General features: G+C 35.4%; 1 protein-coding gene across 1 annotated transcript in view; it reads right to left on the reverse strand.

Moving 5' to 3' along the window:
* Positions 1 to 14,574, reverse strand: part of LOC136010575 (adhesion G protein-coupled receptor A3-like) — a 286,770-nt gene that overhangs the window by 115,438 nt on the left and 156,758 nt on the right. Inside the window, exons 11-12 of the mRNA XM_065671986.1 lie at positions 12,250 to 12,411; positions 6,529 to 6,744 (exon numbers count right to left, since the gene is read on the reverse strand). Coding sequence (XP_065528058.1) covers positions 6,529 to 6,744; positions 12,250 to 12,411 — 378 coding nt within the window. The remainder of the gene's footprint in view (positions 1 to 6,528; positions 6,745 to 12,249; positions 12,412 to 14,574) is intronic.

Consider the following 14,574-nt stretch of genomic DNA (forward strand, 5'->3'; position numbering starts at 1 on the left):
ACAGCTCGAGACTGTGAAGTCAGGAAACAATTAAGAGTTTCTAGGAGTAGAACCCACATTCAGAAAAATAGTATCAGCCATATCACTTGCTAATCATCAAAGCAACCCATTTTAGCGAACTCTTTCTCATCACCAAACCATCTGTGGTCCAACATAAGTAAATACCCAGAAACAAAGGAAAAAAAAAAAAAACAACCAAGAAAAACTTGTAAACACACTTCTACAGTTACTAAAATTAGAAATTGTAAATGCCTTCTGTAACAGCAAAACCAAGTAACAATAAATTAGCTAAACCACAATGTAGTGAAAATGGTTTGAGAAACAAAACACAATTATTTATTGGGTATTAATGTATGTTCCGTTAAACAACATCAATCTTTCTCAGTAAAAATAGACATCACAAAGAATTCTGAAAACAGCAGTTGAAAATATTCAACTTACATACAATCCTAAAAAATGCAAAAAGTTGGTTATTTGTATAGTAAGGAAATTAGAGCTGATGTACAATCCCTCAAATGCCACTGCAGAACTGGGAATTTCACTAGTACTCAGTATTCTACTTGTTCGTTATTACCTTTGTACCATTAAGTTAACGTAAAATATGTTCTAACAACTATTGTACTGTGTTATTAACACTGATGTGTTTTTGTTATGAGATTTATCTTAATTAGTATACGAACTATTATTTAACAGCAGAATGCGCATGAAGGAATCTGATAGCTTATAACAAGGAAACTAATCTTACAAAGCCCCTAGGGAAATCCCAAAGAGAACTTTTCTCTAACAAAAGCAATGGTGCAGAAAATCAAAAGAAAACAGTCTATTACTGAAACATCGTGGATGAGAGAGTGACAGCGTATCTCTCTGATACATACTGACAACACACATAAAATCAATATGATTCATACATATAGAAACAGGCACTTCACAATAAAGCAAATGTGAATTGAAATAACAGAATTTTATCTCAAATTTAAGTTGGTAATTTTCACAGTCCTTTTGTCCTTGTATTTATTCTCTTCAAGCTATTCAGATTTCTTTTCACTTCTTCATACATACAAGTTAGACATCAAAATTACATAACATTAAAGGAGAGCCAGTTAAATAGCTTTAAGCTTTAAACTTGTCTCTGAAACGTCAATATCGTAAACAATGACATTTAGAAAACGCTTCCAAGTGGCTAATATTCTCTGCAGAATAAGCTTATCCGCTAAAAGAGAAGTGGCAATGGGCATGATAAAAAAAAAGAAGGGAAACGAGCTTGTAATTACACATTTTAAATTTTGTTCTAAGCACCTATGAAACAACAGTGACACATTTTTCCTACATTCAAAAAAAGTAATGCACATTGTTTATATGTTAAAACACATGTTAAGCAAATATAAGAATTGTATAAACTCTTCTGCATACCTAACATAATTGACACTTATCCCACAATTATGAATAGTATTTTGGCACGGTTTCATTTTCTCAATATTGAGAAAGATCTGCAAGAGCAGGAAAGGCATCCACATTATAAAAGACTACGAAGCATGTGCAGAGAAAGAAGGCATATTTAACACAGAATACCAATACAAAAAATACTAGTTTATATATCACATTGCTGTAATTCAAAATAAATAGAAATTCCTCTCAGATCTTTCCTTTGTACTAAATGCTTTTACTTAATTTAATTTTCATTGTAAAACAAGGACTTGGTGGTTGTAGAGATACCAACAGCTACTTGTCTACACCTCCTACATGTCATGTCTAAGAATGAAGAATATAAAAAAATATTTTAAATATAAAAATATAATGAAAGTGATTACTCAGAATATTGAATAAACAGATATTATATGTCTGCATAGATTCTAAATCACAATAAACCCCACTATCAGGTAAAATTTAAAACTGTATTTTAAAGACAAAAACCATGTAGAATAAATATAAAGGAATGGAGCAGGTAAAAAGCACATACTTAAACAAAAGTAGTTTTCACAACCATGTTCACAGGTGATTAGAATATACATACCAAGTTGCCAGTTTAAAAGGTCTCTATTAATGAGAATCTATCATCTAAAGAGCTAGAAGTTTTAAATGCTGTTGTTGCTTTTGTTTCACTGACAGAGGACAAAGCATTGCTCAAACCTTAGTCAAAACACATTGGTTTTGCAGAAGTACTGTAGGAAATAATTTTTGGAACCCTACAGCTTGGTAACTGTACTTCTTATACTCTGGCTTAAATTGTAATTATTATTTTTATAAGAATTAGCTTTTGCATTAATGAGAAAGTTAATTATTGCACACTCTACTAAGCAGCTTCCAAACGGATATAATTAATTATCTATAGAGGTCCTGAACATTTGACATAAAGTGGATTGTAGGAAGGGCACTTTCATTATAAGATCTATTTTCTGCAGCTTCAAACTTTCGCCTTCACAGTTACTCTGTTTTTTTAATTCTGTGCTTTATCCTTCCCCAAAAGCCTTGTCACTTGGTGGAAATCTTTGCATTAAATTAATTTCTGTACTCCTGTGAACTTTCATATATGGATTTACTGTTATTTATACATTATTTGTATGGTCTGACAGTCAAAATTTATTTTATGCAAGAAAAAAATGTTTTCTTACTTACTAATTGTACATTTTCCAGTAAGTATCTGAGACAAGAATGTTTCTAAAATTGTATAATGTCTCAAAGTGGTATAAGCAAGTAATCATAAGATTTTGCTAAAGCATTCTAGAATTTGTTTTTGTGGTTAGCATGTCCGTACCAACCACAGTACCAATTTAACTTCTAACATTTTATCACATGGACATCACCTGTAATACAACCTGACAAATGAAAAGGTCAGTCTGACTCAGAGCATATAGGAAATAAATACAATTGTAAAGAGAAACGGAATACATGGAGACTATGAGGAGGAATTAAAATTTCAGAAGTCAGAGATTACACATGAAAATATAGACGACTGAAATTTTGAAACTTATTTTGGCAATTCATTCCTGTGTCAGAAGAATAATTAAAGAGAGGAAAAACCTTTTTATTTGAAAAGAGTTTTCAATGAAGCTGAAACTGTAAATTATGTTACTGAAATACCTACCCTAAAGTCCAAGCCTGAATACCGAATCTACAGTCCCTTACAAACTACACATTTAATTTTGACAGTACATGAGGTTTAAAAATTCATTTTATGTTGAAGCAATTTTAGTGAGTCAGAGAAAGGGTTAATTGTATAATTGATTACCTTTGAACACTGGAGATAGGTTACAGAATCAGGCTGGAACAGAGTTTAGGTTCAAAGTATGCTTCAGGTATGATATCAAAGGGGAACCAGACACTGGATTCATACTGAATAGCACTAAAATTTCGTATGCTATTCTCAGAGTGTGCAAGTTCAGACATTAGAGTAGCCTTGGTGTGTCATTATTGTGGTATCCTTAAAACCACAGCCAGGACATGGGACAGAACCTTGCCTTGGGAGCATTTCTGTGCAGGATCTCAGTATGGAGTACCAGGCTGGGAAGATGCCCTTAAGCCTACCTAAACAGAGATGAAACAACTACTGTATCAAAATACAAGCCACTACATGAAAACCTAGGAAAATATATCTACGCCATTTTTTTTTCACCCACTAGAGTCCAGTCAGGCAGCAAAAGCTCCCTACTAACAGCAGAATCTAAACAGAATCTAGCATCTGGGTCTAAATCCAACCAGGATAAACTTCTGATCTGCAATAATGGTAAGTGATTTTCTTTGACTTTCCAGATTGATTACTGACTACGGGGTCAGAATTAGATTTAAAGATAAAAAATTGTGTATCAAATTTCCTCTGATTGTATTAATAACTCTTGTTCAGATGCTGTCCCCTCTAGTATGTGCATTGGGTCTTCATCTTTTTGCTTTAAGGTATTTGGAAACACTGCAAGTTAGTCTGTAAAAGGCCTACTATATATTTGAACCATAAGTGGATTTAGGCATATTTTGAACAGTTATGCCCTGAACTTCTCTGAATGGTGGATCTCTTTCAGAGACTTTAAAATTATTTAATTTTCAATAGTTATTTTTAATTTCCCTTTTTTTTTTTTTTTTTACTAATTTATTATACTTTTAACATTTCTTCCCCTTTTGGGGGCTCTCTGTTCCACAGTCCAGATCAGCTTAAATTACGTACAGACAGCCACTGACTAAATTTGTACAGATTTCCTACTATTGCCAGGAAATATGACTATGGATAAACTACAAAAGCTTTGATTGTATTACTAAGATAGTTTATAATAATCTATTTCAGTTTTCTCCCACCAAATGCCCACAAATTGTTTCATGAGTATTCACTTTTTAAATTCATAGTGCAATTGGTTAGCAACAGACAGATGGCACAAACAATTGTTTATGCTTAGTGAGCAGATGATTTACAACATTATACATTTGAAGAGGGTTACAATATTTAGCACAAAAATATACGAATATACTCTTTTGATGAGCTTTTTAAGGAAAAAAATTCACATTTTTATTAGAAGTAAATTAAATTTGTAATTGACATTTGTATTTACTGATTTTAACCTGATTTTTTTTTTTATTATGATTACTCCTATGCTAAATTGAGGAAGATTCTAAGAATAATCTCAGCATTTAAGATGAAGTTCTAAAGAGTCAGACATAATAACAAGCATTACTTTAAAATACGATGACTAAAAGTTGATAACTAAAACAAGTAACTCCCAACTCCATTGCAAATTCTTTATTTTCCTGACTTTGCATAGCACAGTCAGGTTTACTGTTTTCCTCCATTGAGCAAATTCAGAAATAATTTTGCTAGTGGATGATGAAAAATAATCCCATTTTCTGTTATCCATTACGATTCTATAGACCATTCTATTAACAATGAAGAAATGCAACTCACTTCAGAACGAATTCAAGGAGTGCTTAGCTTAAGTTTCATTAATTTCACAACAATAAAAGGAACACATTGCCTTTTTGGATTAAATTCAAGGAATATATTTAGTCTGTTTATTCACAGGTGTCATATAAAACCTGAGTAGACCTTAGTGTTAAAACCTAAAGCCATGAAACTAACACTTAGCTGAATCTATGATTTCCCGTATTGTGCTGTTGTAATATTTACAAATTCATACACAGGTGGTAACTATTGATCCACCTAATAAAGTAATTTCTGTCACAATATATATTGCATGCTTCAAAATTGCTTTGCATGGTACTAAGTTTACTTTCTTTCTCCTAGCTGCTTTGTGCAGTTGGTAGAGTTTACCTTCTGTATGTTATACAAAGTCAGCTAGGTTCAAAACACATTAGGAAAGATTTAGTGGGATCTTTGTATTGTGACATTCTGCCAACATTTTAGAAAGGGCCATCAAATAAGAGGGACACTCTAGTGCTTGACCATCAAACTTTCAAGAGATTCCCTTGCTAGAAACATTGGTAGTCCATTTCTTGAGTAATATAAAAAATATTGGTAGAGAGTATAAAGAAAAATTTCCAATTAATGTAATACCATGTATATTTCTATTGATAATACTATTCCATACGTTGCAGAGTGTTCCAGGGTTGCCTCCTGCTGAAATCTTGTATCTTTTAGCTATCTGACATTTGGATTTCATCTTACGGATGTCAAACTCTTTTCAGAGGCAACTTCCTCTTTTCTATAGACATATTAACAGGGTTCACAGAAGAAATTAACTCCATTGCAGGAAATAAATTTAACCTATTCTTTCCTTAATAAGATGACTCCCTTGTACCAGAAGATCCTGAGAGCACAAAGTACCGTATCACTGACTGCACAGTCCATAAAGATTAAAATGCACCAAAGAGAAAATAACTTCAATTAAACTACTTTCAAATTCAGTAAACAACTAATATTGTCCAGAAAAGTATCATTTTGTCATAGTAAGTATTCCAAGAAATAAGTCTATTAAAGTAAGATTCAGCTGAAGGATAATAAAAATTCAACTCTGGAATACTTAAATTTAATAACACGCTCAGCCAAATGCAAAATTTCATTTCCTGCTAGTTCAAAATTTAATTGTTCCACTTCATTATTTGATAATAACAGTGCATTCTATTAAAAGGCTTATTTATTATTGCTTCTCTTCAGCTGCTACTTAGAAACTCCAATGTAACATTCTTCCTCCGTATAAAGTTCGTAAGTTAGAGAATGTAATATTATTTTGTGGAAGTACAGGTAATTGCAGTGTCAGATCCCCTGAGAATACCTCACTAAAATATTTCCAAATTACTGTAAAGAGTATGTTTACACACAGAGAAGTTTGCAGAATTGGACCCAGAGATCAAAAAATAGAAAAAACAAGACATTTACTAATTTCTATTTACATCCTGCATTCCACATGATTACGTTAATGGAATATCCATTAGCACAACAAAACATGCTACACCCAATACACCAGTTTAAGGCCACTTGCATGTTGAGATTATTAATCAGTTCACAATGCTAGCAACACATAAAATATAATTTTTTCCAAATCAGTATTCTGATGAAAACACACTGGAATAGCTAAGTACTGACTTACTTACCCTGGTAGAAGAATTCATCAAGGAACTATTCAAATTGCCGGTGTTGCACTTGAAATTCAAATGTTGATCAGGATGGTGATTTGCTTCCCAGCTTCCCAAATCACGCACCACTGACTTGTCGGAAGATGCAGATATTTTCTGGAAGGCAGTGCAAGTCATTCCTGTGAAACTAGATGGCTTGATCATAAAGGCCTCCAGAGCAATATTAGAAGATACCTGTAAAAACATTGAGAAGCAGATATGCTGCTAACTCAACAAGAGTAATTGCATTATTATACATGCACTAATTGTGTGTGCATGCGCTTCCATGCATATTTGAAGGGTAAGAAAGAAAATGAAACCTATCTAAAAAACTGATCTAGAATTCTACAATGACATAGTGGGCTTGCTTGAATGTTTTTTAGGAGCAAATGTTTGTCAGTTATTATATCAGTTCTGCAAATGTGTCTTCAGTTTCAATGGAATCAATCTTGATTTCAGGCAATATAGTTATGAAGTGAACTAGCAGTTACAGGAATTATTTTAAAAATTAACAAGGATGTGCTTTGTACCCCAGAAATTAAACAGAAAGCCGCTTAGCTATTTGGCGGATGAACTGGTTTTTGTCACTGTTCAATTAGAATATTGAACATGACTACACGGTTCAGTAAAAGAGCACAATATAGATCTGTGGCCTACCCTTTAGTGAGGTGATATGTCTAACTGGAGACTGTAGCACAGTGCAGAGATATGCCTCTCTATCCTTAAACTAGTATATTCATTTCAGCACAGTCCTGTGCATGAGATATATAGCTCATGTTATAATGAGGGTGACTAGCTTAGACTGGCACCACACTGATTGGACTATAGCTTCTGCTTCCAGTCATATATTGTTTAGTGACCTGTGAGTATATGCATTTTGCACGTTGATTGCAATGTAGAGACAATGGAGTAAAGCCACAAACTAGCAGGTTTATCACAAGGTTAAATGTACAAATATGGTAGTTTAGTATTATTGTAATTTGCTTCTGTTATGCAAGCTAGCAACACAAGTACCTTAAATCCAGTTGGCAAAAACTGGTGTGAATCCTACAGAATTTGGAGCATCTGGCTGACAAGAAATGACTTCACTGAAGAAAATCACATTAACTCATATTAAAAAATTAATCTAAAGAAAATGTCTTGCATAAAAAAAAAGAAGGGCAGGATAGAGGGTAGCCTAACTGTGTAGAAGTCACGGTACCAGTACAAATCCAGTTTAGCATGAAACACAGTGCATCACTTGCGGATCCTCTTTTGAACTTATGAAATGGCTTTCAAATGCACCCTCTTCAGTCACTGATGATTCTGCATGTGTCCAAAATGAAACTACTGAAGCAATTCTACTTTTTGACAAAATTAGACAAAAATCCAGAAGCCTTCAGTATCTTTTTCATACTTTTTATATAAAAGTAATATACATACTACTTTTAAAGTAGAAGTAGCCTAAAGATTCTTTTTAGTTGTTTTTAAATTCAAAAAACATTCCTTTTTAAGAGTAAAATCGCTGACATGGACAGTGAGATTGAGTGCGCCCTCAGCAAGTTTGCTGATGACACCAAGCTGTGTGGTCCGGTTGATGAGCTGGAGGGAAGGGATGCCATCCAGAGGGAACTCGACACGCTTGTGAGGTGGGCTGATGCTAACCTTATGAAGTTCAACCATGCCAAGTGCAAGGTCCTACACCTGGGTCAGAGCTATCCCAGGCACGGCTACAGATTGGGCAAAGAAGAGATTCAGAGCGGCCCTGCAGAGAAGGACTTGGGGGTGTTGGTCGATGAGAAAATGAACATGAGCCGGCAGTGTGCGCTCGCAACCCAGAAAGCCAACCGTATCCCGGGCTGCATCAAAAGGAGCGTGACCAGCAGGTCGAAGGAGATGATCCTGCCCCTCTACTCTGCTCTTGGGAGACCTCACCTGGAGCATTGTGTGCAGTTCTGGTGTCCTCAACATAAAAAGGACATGGAACTGTTGGAACAAGTCCAGAGGAGGGCCACGAGGATGATCAGGGGACTGGAGCCCCTCCCGTGTGAAGATAGGCTGAGAAAGTTGGGGCTGTTCAGCCTGGAGAAGAGAAGGCTGTGTGGGGACCTAATAGCAGCCTTCCAGTATCTGAAGGGGGCCTATAGGGATGCTGGGGAGGGACTCTTTGTCAGGGACTGTAGTGACAGGACAAGGGGTAACGGGTTCAAACTTAAACAAGGGAAGTTTAGACTGGATATAAGGAAGAAATTCTTTCCTGTTAGGGTGGTGAGGCACTGGAATGGGTTGCCCAGGGAGGCTGTGAGTGCTCCGTCCCTGGCAGTGTTCAAGGCCAGGTTGGATGAAGCCTTGGGTGGTACGGTTTAGTGTGAAGTGTCCCTGCCCATAGCAGGGGGGTTGGAACTAGATGATCTTGAAGTCCTTTCCAACCCTAACTATTCTATTCTATGATTCTAAATTTCTACCTCTTCTGTCATTGCATGCCTGGAGGTGATTATTTTTTATACACTTGAATTAAAATGCTAAAGATCATTCAGAATCAAATAATATTTGTATTAAAAATCCAGTGGCTGTTTATTGAAAAGTCCTAATACCGGAAACTTGGTTTATCTGTTGTAGATAGGCTCTCAAAGAGCTAAAAAATTTACTGCTTGCAGAATACTATTACCTGTATCACAGGAATGAAACCACATTACTCAGTTAAAACTCCTGTGTGGTTATAGGTTTTCTTTAACATAGGGAAAAGCCATTTGTGCATGGTTTCCTGTTTCCTGCTATAGAATGGGCATAATACCAGTTCCCTATTTCTCATTTGTTAGGTGATGGTGAATAAGATGTTTACTATATAATGTTGTAATGAGGATTGAAGTGAGTTCACAACAGTGAGCCTTATTTTTTAAATTGTAAATACTATATTCTTCAAAGACGGGATTTTGCACTCACAAAATTCCTGTAAAGGCCTGACAGTGTTCAAGCACTGTGAACATGCAATTCTCAGCACATGGAAACAGATGGGTAAAATGCAAGGTAAACCAGTGCTCATTATGGAAGATTGTAAAACGAGCCACAAAATGGATACAGATGAACTTGGGGCAGAATTATCCATGGAAACGAGCCACAGTCAGATACATGTTATGAAAAGCCACAAACTAATCTTGTCTCTAAGCAGTACAGATACAGAAAATGATAATTTGGTTTCCATTTCCTAAACCTCAGTCAAAGGCATCACTCGGCAGAAAGGCCAATGGGCAAGCTCAGAGTAGTGCCGAAGAATGTGAGCGCAAACAAAAAACTATGTTTCAATTAACCTAAAATATTCTGACTTTCTAATTGGTGGAGGAATGAAATAAAAACTCTTCAGGGGTGGATTTTAAAACTTTTGCATATGCCTGAGACAGGACCACTGAGATAACTTTTATCATCAGCAGGAAGTTTTCCTTTTAAAACTGCACATCTGACATGTATACATAGAAATTAAATGGAAACGTAAGTGAAGAAGCACTGCAGAACAATACTGAAGCGAGATTAATTGGAGGGTGCTGAGGCATACAGATCCACCCTGGGAATTCTCAGTTGCCCAGGGCACCCTTGGCCTCTCTGGCTGAACCCAGGGTCTCTGAGGGGACTCCCATCCCCTTTCCTCTGGCACAGTGTCAAGCTGAGGCTCCTCCAAGGCCTCATCTGAACTCCATGGTGACTCCTGGCCACCAGCCCTGGTGCTCCAGGCTCACCACTGACCCCTTGCCATGGTCTGGCCTGGGGACAGACCCCAGCTGGGGACAGGCCTGCCCCTGTGGGACAGACCCTGACTGGGGAGCCCCAGCCCCTGCAGCATCCTGATAAGAACCTGATGCCTGTATACCTTCTCTAAGATTTTAAATTCCATATAGCAGAGTAACATCTTTGCTGTACTGTAATATGATTATTAAACTTTAAATATATTATACATAAAAATATATGAAATTATCTAGTATTTGAAAGTTGCTACTGGCCATTCTTCCTGCAGTGTGTTTTGTACACCGTTTGAGAGCAAGGGAGACTTTAGAAGATCTAAACAAAGGTATCCATCCATCCTGGTGTTTTTCTGACCTTGAAATCAGTCATGCAGAAACCTCATGGAATTAGAACATTTTTGTCTTCCAAAACTGAGGTAGGAGTAACAGTTATGGCTCCCAAGTAGCTTTTCAATGTACAGGGAACAGTTGAACATGTTATACAACTGACACAGCTTACAGAGGCTCAACTTTTTTCTGGAACTGTATTATAAGTTAGTGGCTACCCAAGCTTCAGGGTTTTTATTTGTTGTTGTTTAAAATAAAGAAAGCAAATGCAGTTTCTGGGAGACAGTTTGCTGGCTAGCATCCCAAAGGAACAGAAGTGTTTGGTATTGCATGAGATGGCACCAGAAAAACTCCACAGCTTTGTTTATTTACAAATTGTAGTCAACAGTAAACTAATTCTCCTACAGAGAACTATAAGAAGCAAAAAGATAAAGCACAGCAAAAAGGTTAGTGACATAGCTCCACATCTGAGTACACAGGATTACTGTTTACAGTAATGTCAACAGCTTCCTGAAGCAGTGACAAGAAGAAAAAAAAGACCTTTGGCACTCAAGATTAAAAAGAATCATAGAATCTAGAAGAAATTGAAGTACAAAGCAACAGAGCTTTCCTGGCTGTCACACTGCAAAATGTTTCTATAAGGCACAATATTGTCTCTCGTATTTAATAAAAATAAGTATTTTTATCAATTTGATTGTTTTATGTAAATGGCAATTAAATAAAAACACTTCATTTAGAAAACAGCAAAATATATTTCTGTCTTAGGATGAAAGACTGCTTTTCAAACAGTATACAGTGAAGGAATTAAGGCCATTATGCACATTAGTGTATTCATGTAAATGCAGTGGACAATTGAGAGAATAAAAGGCTATTTAAAAGCAAGTAAACCAATCCAAGAAGTGATAAGGCTTTAGTAGATCCATCTAAAATTCTAAAAGGATGAGTTTCAAGCTTCTGATTTAGATGCATTTCTGCTACTGAGATATTGAAACTGGCAAAAAGACAGTTTCTCAGTGTCCAAATGACAACACCTGAGTATCTAAGTGACAAATTCATGTAGGTGGCGGACGAGGAATAAAAATAGTAATTTCATACTGCTACAGTTTACTTCTAAAAAACTAAAACTGACTACAAATTAGTAATCCTTATGACTAGAGATATCTTTTGTGACAGTTTTCTAAACTCTTTAAGAAAGTATCGCTTAGAATCCTCTCTGAAAGGCATATTAAAAATCTTAAAGCAACAAGGAGTATGTTGTCTTTTCTCTTATTAAAAGTTCACTTGGTCAACTTGTACCTTTCAAAATAAACCCACATACTATAGTGCTAAGAACAACAGAAACTGAGTGAATAGTAAGAACACTAGAAAGATAGTGTTGTGAACAGTCTTTCGTAAGAATCACTGCAATAAATCAAAGTCACTCTTTAACACCATCAATGATAGTCAAAAAATACTTCAGTCTTCCAAATAGAATCCAGAAGAAGAAAACCAATAATCACAGAATAAAGTATATTTATATAAATTGGCTATGTTGTGCATCTGGCTTACACAATCTAACTTCTCGCTTGTCTATATATTAGTTGGCTGTAAAAATTCTAATGAAAAATTACATTTAAAAAACAAATTCTGTCAAAAAAAGCTTTGTAATTTTTTTAAATACCTTTGATATAACTTGAATATTGCTGGTCAGTATTTGGCTTGCAATGTGTTCCACACACCGTACAATCCTGGTGCAGGCTTTGTCTTCTTTTTGAGCCATCCACAACACGTGGTCATCAACCAACATTATATTGCTGGCAATTTCAATAAGAGCATCCCCAATCTGGAAGAGAAAATAAAACAAACCCCCCAAAATGTTATTGACTGGAAAACTCACAAATAGGAAAAGAGTAAAAGTGAAAGAAGGCACCTCATTTTGTTTGGTAACCTTCATTCAAAGACAGTTTTGATTCTATTAAGAAAATTATATTATTTGAAAAATAAAGAAAAGTGCAACTGCCTTTAAGGAAAGCTTTTTTTCTTCACAATTCTAAAGCTTATCTTCTAGATACACCACAAAAATCGAGTCTCTCGTTGGGTAATAAACGCAATCCCAGAATTATCACACTCTTAAACTAATTAAAATTGACTATGCCTTTCTAAACAACTACTTAATGTTTAATCAAAGGACCTTGGGGAAGAGAGGGAGTGGGACAGGAGGGGAAGAAAAATAAAAATAAAGCAGGAAAATATATTTGAAAAATATTTTTGCTACAGACATAATGGGGTAAATTTGAGATGTAACTCAGGCGCTGATAGAAACCTCCATCACCTCATTGTGTATACAAAAAGTGTAGGCTTATAGCTTTGGATGTTTCAATTCATTCTTGAGGACAATCCAAAGTGATAAACCTTTGTTTTGCCAGATGACATCTGAAGGGGGCCTACAAGGATGCTGGAGAGGGTACTCTTCATCAGGGACTGCAGTGATAGGACAAGGAGTAATGGGTTTAAACTTCAACTGATAAAGTTCAGGTTAGATATATGGAAGAAGTCCTTTACTGTGAGGGTGGTGAAGCATTGGAACAAGTTGCCAAAAGAAGTGCTAAATGCTCCATCCGTGGCAGTGTTCAAGGCCAGGTTGGACAGAGCCTTGGGTGACATGGTCTACGGTGAGGCCATGGCAGGGGGGTCGGAACTAGATGATCTTAAGGTTCTTTCCAACCTAAACCATTCTATGATTCTATGATATTATGATATTTTGCAGATTATGGTAAGTATGATTATGTGATTCAAATGTTTATTAGTATATTGTGTTTAGAAAGCGTAAACATCACTGTGAATATTTTCTTGAGATTATTTCAAATAGAAATAAAAATATTTATTTCTTGAATTCTAAAACTTCATTTGAGTGAGATTTCACAATTAACATGACCACATTACCATTATTTTTGAAGGCAAAGATGTGGGATAGATAAACAAGGTCATCACAAATAAACCTTAATAAAAAGGTATAGAGAAGTGAAAAAAGTGACTGAGAGAAATATAGCTAAAGAAAAGTTCAAGAGGCTAAATGTCAAACTAATGGAAACGGAAAAATAAGGCAAATATAAAGATGATTCAGTAGGAAGGAAAAAACAATACTCAGCAATGGTGAATATGGCTTAAGGAATGCCTGAGATTATGAAGTTCGATCAGTGTTTTCAATAAAAAATACACAAATTTCACGTGCATTGCAAGGGACACAGAAATAATGAGACTGTATGTGAAACTTTATGTGACTTTCTGAAATATTTAATCTATTTTTGAGAACATAATTACTAGATAATTCTAGATGGCTATTGACAATGTGACAGAGTTATTGATACAATGAATAATAATAAAACATATTAAGAGACTAGAGTGATTTATGAGAAACAATTAAAGCATACACCAATAAGCTAGGCAGTAACTTACTGAGGGCAGAGCAATAGTCTATAAATATACAAAAGGAGAGAAATGAGAAAAGCATGTAATTTATATTAAATGCATTAATGAAGAGTAAATGCATGGTATTAAAAATACAAAAGTTTGGGCTAATGCATGTACATATTCCTGGCAAAAAATATATTGCAAATATGTTCCTGGTACTGCTGTTGAAGTGCTCTTTTTTAAGAGGTGAACCACCAGATGGGACAAAGTACCTAAAACTTATAAAAAAATAATAATCCTGTGCTGACTGGGAGAGGCATTCCCCAGAGAGGATGTACAGAAACTGTACTAGTTTGGCTAAAATGGTTTTAAAATTTGATAAATCACAGAAAACCTCTATGTACGTAGTTTGATGAATAATTGTTTTATATAATTGTAGCTTCAGCTGCTAGTCAATTGCAAACTAACATACCTTTGTTCATATGCTGCCTAGTATTATATAAAGTTCAGTCTTATTTATTATTACATGAGTGCAGCCTCATGTGTGAAAGACACTTTAACTCCACATCTCTTTTCGTACCTTGTGAGTGAGAGT

Source organism: Lathamus discolor, chromosome 3 (assembly GCF_037157495.1).
Source record: "Lathamus discolor isolate bLatDis1 chromosome 3, bLatDis1.hap1, whole genome shotgun sequence".
In the NCBI taxonomy this organism is placed as follows: Eukaryota; Metazoa; Chordata; class Aves; order Psittaciformes; family Psittacidae; genus Lathamus; species Lathamus discolor.